The following is an 8908-nucleotide window of genomic DNA, read 5'->3' as shown; positions in this document are numbered from 1 at the left end:
TTTTTTTTTTTTTTTTTTTTTTTTTGTACCAGGGATCAAACTTGGGTCCTTGCACTTGTGAGGCAGGTGATGGCACCACTGAACTAAATCCCCAACCTGAGCCTGGGATAGGGTCTTGATAAGTCTCTAAATTGCCCTGGGTTTGAACTCCTGGTCCTCTTATCAGCTTTCCAGAGTGCTCAGATTAGAGGCTTGTTACCACCATGTCAGACAGTAAACTTTTTTTCTTTAAGCATACCAAAACATATACATCGAAATACATAATAAAAATTTTAAATGTTTAAAGTATAAAATTAAGGTAAGTGTGGTGGTGAACTCCAAAAATCCCAGAACTCTAGAGGCTGAAGCAGTAGCATTACCATCAATTCAAGGCCAGGCTTGCTACATATTGAGTTTAAGGCCAGCACAGACCACATAGACCTTGTCTCAAAAAAACAAAATGACAACAAAAAACATAAAATTAAAAAGGGCAGGGATTTAGCTCAGTGGCACTGTGCCTACCTCACAAATACAAGGTCCTTAGTTTAATCCCTAGTACTGGAAAAAAATAAAAGGAAAAATACTGCTTCTCAATGTCTTGTATAGACACACAGTACTTAACAGTAGGGATACCTTTATATATTTGATTCTTACTGTTTTCCAGGCACTGTTTAATTCTTAGAATATATGCAAACAAATCTGTATAAAGATCAAATATAAAGATCTTATAGATTTTTTGTAGCGGCACATGCCTGTAACTCCAAAACTGGCAGGAGGATCGCTATGAGTTTGAGACCGGCCTGGGCTACATAGTGAGTTCCAGGTCAGTTTCAACTACATATTGAGAACCTGTCTCCAAAAAAAAAAAAAAGTTGGAAAATAAACCACAACTGGAAATTAACTGATTTTTTGTTTTTGGTGGTGATGGTATTGTGGATTGGAACCCAGGGCCTTCCCATTGAGCTAAAGCTCTAAGCCTTCAAAAAAATTTTTGGGGACAGGACTTCACTAAGTCACTGAATCGCCCAGGCTGGGCTTGTACTTGGAATTCTCCTACCTCAGCCTCCAAGTGCTGGGAGTAGAGACATGCTCCATCATGCCAGAATTACATTTCTTATAATAGCTATGCAGAATTGTTTTGTAATCTGTGCTTTTTTTGCAGATTTCTATTAGGTTTTTGTTTTTTGTTTTGAGAGACTCACTGTGTAGTTCAGGCTGGCCTTGAATTCAGTGTGTATCCTAGGCTGGCCTTGAACTCTTAGCAATCCTCCTGCCTCAGCCTCCCAAGTGCTGGGATTACAGACATGCACCACCATGCCTAGCTTTTGTAACAGTCCTTAGGTGCCTGTCCTTCCTAAATTTCTAGCATAGTACTTGCCTTCTAGTTGATGTTTATTGAACTCAGAGTTGGTTCCTTTATCTTCTGTGGCCTCAGGTGCTGAAAAGCTTAGTCATAACTTCCAAACTAAAAAAAATTAGTAATTTGAGGAATCTTTTTAGTGTTGATGATATATGTATATTATGGAGAACAGAAAAACATTTCAAGATACATTGTCAGCTAGCTGTGAAACCACATTGGTGTTAACCACGGAATGTAGCCAAAATAGGTGCCCTTAACCATGTCAAATGTACTTCCTTTTTTATACATGTGTGTTTTATTTCTGCTTGATGCATAAAAATTGTGCATATTTATGGGATATGGCATGTATTTAAAATACTTTTATTTGAAAACACAGTATCGGTGATGTAGTTGAAAAATACACATTTTCACATAATTGGGTATTTCAAAAAATTGTACAGGGCTGGGGATTTGGCTCAGTGAGCACCATGCCTGACTTGCAAGTGCATGGTTCTGAGTTCAATCCCAGGTACCAAAAAGAAAAGAAAAATGGTACAAACCTTTAGAGATGGACCAGAGATGTAGCTCAGTGGCGTGGCCCTGAGTTCAATTCTTGGTACCAAAAAAAAAAAATTTTTTTTACAAAGAGCAAGTTGACAAGATTAATCCTGAAATGTAAATATCAGTGATTCTAAGAATTCTAAGAATTTATCCTGAAGGTATAGTTGGGCTCATGCAGAAAAGTAGGTATGGTTTTATTGCAATTTTTGTATTAAAAGGTAAGAAACAATTTAAATGTGCATATATATCTATATATGTGTACTTCTTTTCTAATTTAAATTTCAAAGCCATAAAGGACTTACAGTGTGTGCAAATTGAAAAAAGAATATAATGCATCATATTCTAACACTTATTTATGCTTTTAAACTGACATATATGCATTCTATGTATCTTTTCCTTTTTGTGATTAGATTATCTTTATAAAGATATTCTGCCTTGTGGGAGCAGAAGTGGGGTGCAAGACATTTTTAGTGCCACTTTTTACATTTGGAACAATGTATACATATTGACCTATTTTTAGGATTAGCTACAACTAAATATAAAAGAAATATACAATTTAGGTTTCCAAAACATTTTTGTTCTTTCTATTTTCAGCAAACTTCAAGGCTTTTAATTCTTAAAGACCAACTGAAGAAAAAAATTGTCTTATAGCTTTATATAATTCTGATATTGTTTAATAAAATTGTAAACTAGACTTGTGCTTAAATTTATGAAACTTGATGTTATTAATAAATGATTGCATTTATAGTCTTAAAGGAAAAATATTCTCTAGTCTTTAAAAACTAGGCAGCTGGGCTGGGCCTGTGTAGCTCAGTGGCTTCCTGCCTGCCTGGTCCTCAGTTTGATTCCTGGTACCGGGGAAGAGGAAAAGGGGTTGGGTGTATGGTTGGGGATTTAGCTCAGTGGCGCCACACCTGCCCTGCAATCACAAGATTCCGAGTTTGATCCCCAGTACCAGGAAAAATAAAAAATATGCAGCTATGCATAAAAATATATTCTATACATTTGCATATAACTAAAGCTATTTTTATACTGATCATATTCTAATTTTTTTTTGGTACTGGGGATCGAGCCTGGGACCCAGTGCTTGTGAGGCAGTCAGCAGAACCACTGAGCTAAATCCCTGGCCCCCATCTAATGTTCATTTTAAGAAAAACAAATATTTAAAAGTCTGTGGCTGTTTTAGTCTAGTTTACATTATTATTGTCATAAGAACCCTAAGAATATATTAGGCAATTTTCAAATTGTTTTAAGTCACAGAATTAACAATAGTGAAAATGTTTATTTCAGGGTACTAGTGTAATACTTACTACATAATATTTTGGCACTGTAAGTTGAAAAGCACAGACCTGCCTTTACACTTTGGAAGACATAATGGCTTTTTGTTGGGGTGGTGTTCACATTGCTGGGGATCAAATCGAGGTCTCAGGCATGGCAGGCGAGTGCTGTACCACTCTGAGCTTAACCCCAGCCCTGTATTTATTTTGAATTGGCGCTTGTCATACTCCATCTGGCTGCCACAGCATAATGCTAGAGAATGGGTAATTTGTAATGAAGAAAAGTGTACTGTTCTGAAGGTCCGAAGTCCAGGATGGAGGGGCCTGCCTTTGAATGATCCACCTTCCTGCATCATCCCATGGTGGAAGGGCAAAGAAGGAGAGGGAGCTGAAGCCATCCTTTTGTAGTGCAGGCGCTCATGTGGAACCAGCATCAACCCATCCACTGCGCCCTGTGGCTGATCCCGTCATCACTAGGCCTCACTTCTCGACACTGTTGGCAGCACATGAAGTTTCCAGTGCTTTCAAACCAGAAGAGCATGTTTGTGTGTAATCAGTCATTTCCTCCTCTTGATTTTAGTTTAAGGAGTTGGTTTAACTGTGGTCAGAAATGAATCTGAATGACAGGAAGCTGTTAAGAGTACAGTTAAAAATTTTAAATCCTGGACTGGAAGACGTTTCTTTCAAATAATTAGCTTTGGAGGGGGTAGATTAATAGTGACGCAGTGGAGAAAATTCCTGAAGGAAATTTAATATGAGGAAGTGCAATTTGAGATGTGGTTTGAGGATGGAAAATTTGAGTATTAGAATTAGCCTGATGTTGGAACACTATGTAGAGAAGCCCAGTGTAAACTGGCTGTTTTATTTGGAACCCCCAGCACCGACACACACCCACAAGCCTGCTCCTATGTGCAATATCAGATATACTTTCAGAGGACTCAGGAACTGAAGGTCATTCATTAGCAGTAGTCTCAAACTTCCTTAGGGAAGCATGTAAATCAGGCCTTTCTGATTTTTAATCTTCAGATGCACCTCCAGCCAGTTTGTTTTGTTTTTGGTTTTTTTTTGGGGGGGGTACCGGGGATTGAACTCAAGACCTTGCACTTTGGAGGCAGGCAGGCGGTGGCACCAGAGCTTAATCCCCAGCCCCTTGAAAGTCATTATCATTTCCAAACAGCCACTAGTGATTTGTTGTCATTGAGTAATATAGCTTGCATACATATCTGGAATCTTTTTTTGGTGGCATTGAGAAATTAAACCCAGAACCTTTGCATCAACCTACATTCCCAGCCCTTTCAAAATTTTGAGATGAGGTCTTGCTAAATCTGAGTTCAGATTTGTTACTCTCCTAGTTCAGCCTCCCAGACCAGTTTGTGCTACCTCAAATGGCTGGAAACATCTTTTTAAAGATTAGATTTGTCCAAAATCTTGAAGGTACAACAGTGACTTAAAATGAATTGATCACTAGCTACTGGGGGCATGTTCTCTGACATTAAGGTTCCAATAGAAAGGTGTGTGATTTTACATACAATCGTGTTTTAAAGACCTGCCAGAACCCACCTTTATGCCTCAAAACTTGCAGATATAAATGACTAGACATTTAAAGACTTTATTGAACAAATTCATAGTAAAAACATTACAAAGTATAGATAAGCACAAAAGTGTTAATGGCCTGTAATTCCCCAATGAAAGTAATTTGTTAATATTTTGTGATATATTGTTTGTTCTCTGGGAATATTATTTTCCTACAGAAATAATGTAAGCATATATGTCTTAAACTTGCTTTTCTCTTTACTACACTAGTTCCTGAGATGAATACCCAACATGTTCTAGTCCTGGGGAGTAGTAGTATATCACAAAAACAAAGCCCTACATTTCATGACACCTTCAGACAGCCCTACCCCCAAAATAAAAAATCAAATATGGTAAAAATAAAAAGTGTGGGCAATTTGACATGGGGTGCTGGAGGTGGAAGAAGCATGCCATGAGGAGCCACTAAGGTGATGTAGTTCTTGAGATTGAAGGGCCCAGACAGGGCAGGAATCCAGAGCATCTGAAATTAGGCTGGCGGGGGGGGGACAACACACCAGATGGTGAATAGAGAAGGACAGTGGTCAGGTACAGAGAAAATTCGATATGAAGCTACTGGAAGGTTTTTCAGCAGGGAATAATATAAGCTGATTTTGTTTTCAGTACCTGAGATTTTAAGAAGGGAAGAGCTGGACTGGTGATATAGCTCCATGGTATAGCCTTTACCTAGCATGTGTGCAACCACAGGTTCAACCCCAGCACTGTTTGCAAAAGAAAAGGGAGGGCTGGGGCTGGGGATTTAGTTCAGTGGTTCTGTCACCTGCCTTGAAAGTGCAAGTTAAGAGTTTGATCTCCGGTACAAAAAAAGAGTGCTGGAGACCAGTCAAGAAGCTATTGCAGAAGTCTGCAAGGGAGATGATGGTGGCTCAGACAAAAATGGAAAGATGAATTTCAGGTAGAGTGAGCTGGTACAATTTCGTAGCTAAATGGCATTTCAGGATGAGGTAAAGAGGCACCAAAGATCACATTTGGGTTTTAGGCTTAAGTACCAGGTGGGTGGTATTTTCTAAGACTGAGCAATGAGAGGTTTGAGAAAAGAAACTCAGGATATCTGTTTTGAATGTGTTGAAACACCTGTCAAACATCCAGGTGGAGAAATCAGGAGGCAGCAATGTGTACTTCTTAGTGCTCGCTCAGTGGTCAGGTGGGACTGGAGACAGAATTTTCAAGTCACTAATCCCACCCAACTTAAGAGCTACAAGGGTAAAGGTTTGTTTCTAACTTTTAAAGTATAAGATACACAAACTCCTCTTATTCAGTGTACAGCTCAACCACTTCACAAACTGCACACCCAACAGCCCAGCAAGATTAAGAAACAATCCTACAGCAGAAGTTCACTCTTGATCCCTTCCAGTCGACACATTCCAACCTCTACTCAATGGTAATCACTAGTCTGACATTTTTACATCTTCAAAATTTATTTTAAAAAATTGTTTAAAGATTTTAGTTTTGATTGATAATCATAACTTTAAACAGTGATTTATTTAACCAAGTTTTGTCTACTACATAATGGAGTCAAACCATATGTATTTTGTACACGTTTATTTGTCCATCTAATAAATGAGAATTGGAATAGTTTCCACTGTTTAAGGATTATGAACAGTGTTGCTTCAAATTTATATATTGTCATATACGTTGTGCTGACTATGTGTTTCTACTGAACTATGTCTCAAAATTTCTTAAGGTATTATGTTCAATTGCAATTTTCCAAAGTGCTTGTTTCAGTATATTCTTCCAGCACATAAGAGTGCAGGTTGCCTCACATCCTTGGAGCATGATTTCATTTTGTTCTGGTACCCAGAACAGTGATGTTTATATTGCAGTAAGTATGCAACAAATATCTGTTGGAAGGACCAATTTGAACATACATGCTATGGGCTTGGGTAAAATCATCTTGGAAGAAATATTACATAAGAGGGTTGGGTGTCTTGAGTGACGCCCACATTTAAAAAACAGAAGAGGGTGCATGCCTGTAATCCCAGCACTCAGGAGGCTGAGGCAGGAGGATAGCTGAGTTCGAGACCAGCCTGGGCTACATAGTGAGTACCAGGTCATACTCAACTATATAGTGAGACCCTCTCTCAAAAAAACAAAACAAACAAAAAAAGAGGATCAAGAAACACAAAATTGGAGATCATTGCTTCTCAGCCTTTTGGCTAAGATGAAGTGAAAACTGGAGAGCTTCGAGTTCTGTAAACCATATTCTGCAAAAAATATGTTCCAAATGTGGTGGTCAGTTGCTTTGAAGGCTGCCAAGAGATCATGGCTTAGTTCTGTGAAAGAAGAGCTGGAATTCTGTTTTTGGTCGTTTCTAAACTAAGAGGCTAGGGCTGGGCATGGTGGTGCAAGCCTGTAACCCCAGCACTCAGGAAGCTGAGGCAGGAGATCACCAGAGTTTGAGGCCAGCCTAAGCTCTCTAGTGAGTTCAAGGCCAGCTGGAACAACATAGTGAGACCCTGTTGGGGGGAGGTGGCACAAGGATTTAGCTCAGTGGCATCGCACCTGCCTCATAAGCGCCAAGTCCTGAGTTAAATCCCTGGTACCCCCGCAAAAATAATAATAATTAGAAAATAAAAAGGATCAAAAGGCTTAAGCATTAATGGGAAACTTCAAGTGGGCAGCTGGATACAGAAGTCCAGTTTGGGTTCTGAAATACAAGTTTGGTTTTTGTGAGTGTGCATATATTTGTGAAGGACAGTATAGATGGAGAAGAGGTGGAACCCCAAGCTCAGAATGTTTCTACTAGAAACTGAACGGAAGATATCTGCAAAACAGACTGAAAGTATGCTGTGGTAAGAGATATACCTGGAAAGGGTCTTGTCACTAATGTCATACCACATCAATTGAATAGTATTGTTGAGAATACAAAAACAGTTATGGAATTGACCAGTTACCAACTAAAAACTACCCCAGCCAATAAAAATACTTTGGGGCTGGGAGACTGCCCATTAATAGAGCACGTGCTACAGGAGTGAGGCATTGGGTTCCATCCCCAGCACGGCACAAAACCCATTTCTATAGGATCACTTCCAATGACAACGTAAAATCCTGTCATATTACTACCAAAATCTGACAGTTCCTTGTTGAACTCTTAAGATTCTTCCAAACTCCAAAATCATGCCCTTAGGACAGGTCAGATATTTATTTTAAGTGTATCTGGGTTAAAAAGTATGCAATTATGAATTCTGTTCCCATCATTAGAACACAGTAACTGTACGTAAGTCGGCCATTTTGAAAGGTGCTATATAGTATCTTACATTTGCATTTTTATGATTAATGAAGCTTAAGTCGCAAATACTTATTGGCAGGTAGTAATTGCTTCCGACTGGTCTGCCCATAACTTTTTGCCCCAAGTGATTTTTTAAGTGGGCAGAATGTATAGCAGAACATCCAGAAAATGCAAAGGCGGAAAATTAAGATTAAACTGTTGCTTTAGCAAAATGAAAAAAGGCAGATAAAGTTGGGTTTTGAATCAGCTACGGCTACGGGACGCTGCCCTGGGAACCCTGGTAACTTCTCAGGTCCCCTATCTTGCCTGTGAAGAAAGGGTGTTTATCTTAGTGTTATGAACATCGAATGAGGCAATGTACAAAATGCTGTAAATTGCGACACTTAAGAGGCAAAGGAACTAAAAAACGCAGCCGGTTGGATGGCTGAAGAGAGGATGAAGCTTTCTAGCATTTCCACCCGGTTGCTGCCCCTCCTCCCGGTGGGTGGCGTTCCTATGGCAACAAGCACGCGCAGTCCGGGCTCACCCTGCCAGCCGTTACCGACTTAACTCCAGGCCGGTCACTTGCCACGAACAGGAGACACCGCGGTGCGTCCTACCTACCCCCAAGCTTCGGCTCTTCATCCTTAGGGCGAGAACAAGGAATCGCCGAACAACATGGCCACAGCAGAGGGTTCCTCGTCGCTGGAGGACTTGGACCTGAGCAGAGAGGAGGCCCAGCGTCTCACCTCCGCTTTCCGGGACCCCGACTTTCGGCGCATGTTCTCCGAGTACGCGCAGGAGATCACGGACCCGGAGAACCGGCGGCGATACGAGGCGGAGATCACCGCGCTGGAGCGAGAGCGCGGGGTGGAGGTGCGGTTCGTGCACCCGGAGCCCGGCTACGTGCTGCGCACCAGCCTGGACGGGGTTCGGGGCTGCTACGTGAACGTG

General features: G+C 40.4%; 3 protein-coding genes across 6 annotated transcripts in view; 2 read left to right on the top strand and 1 right to left on the bottom strand.

Annotated features, from left to right (window-relative positions):
• Window positions 1–2504, top strand: part of Pole2 (DNA polymerase epsilon 2, accessory subunit) — a 33631-nt gene extending 31127 nt beyond the window's left edge. For all 4 annotated transcript variants that reach the window (XM_033765163.1, XM_033765162.1, XM_010632598.3 and 1 more), the window contains one exon: window positions 2474–2504. In XM_033765163.1, the coding sequence (XP_033621054.1) occupies window positions 2474–2492 (19 nt within the window). In that variant the 3' untranslated portion in view covers window positions 2493–2504. The remainder of the gene's footprint in view (window positions 1–2473) is intronic.
• The window catches only part of Klhdc1 (kelch domain containing 1), a 92156-nt gene that overhangs the window by 82574 nt on the left and 674 nt on the right, over window positions 1–8908 (bottom strand). Inside the window, exon 2 of the mRNA XM_010632601.3 lies at window positions 8579–8674. Coding sequence (XP_010630903.1) covers window positions 8579–8599 — 21 coding nt within the window. The 5' untranslated portion in view covers window positions 8600–8674. The remainder of the gene's footprint in view (window positions 1–8578; window positions 8675–8908) is intronic.
• The window catches only part of Dnaaf2 (dynein axonemal assembly factor 2), an 8527-nt gene continuing 8049 nt past the window's right edge, over window positions 8431–8908 (top strand). The window contains exon 1 of the mRNA XM_010632595.2: window positions 8431–8905. Coding sequence (XP_010630897.2) covers window positions 8633–8905 — 273 coding nt within the window. The 5' untranslated portion in view covers window positions 8431–8632. The remainder of the gene's footprint in view (window positions 8906–8908) is intronic.

This window comes from Fukomys damarensis, unplaced genomic scaffold (assembly GCF_012274545.1).
Source record: "Fukomys damarensis isolate Sample0158 unplaced genomic scaffold, DMR_v1.0_HiC HiC_scaffold_17, whole genome shotgun sequence".
In the NCBI taxonomy this organism is placed as follows: domain Eukaryota; kingdom Metazoa; phylum Chordata; class Mammalia; order Rodentia; family Bathyergidae; genus Fukomys; species Fukomys damarensis.
The sequence above is the reverse complement of the archived record's forward strand: the minus strand, read 5'-3'. Positions and strand labels throughout refer to the sequence as shown.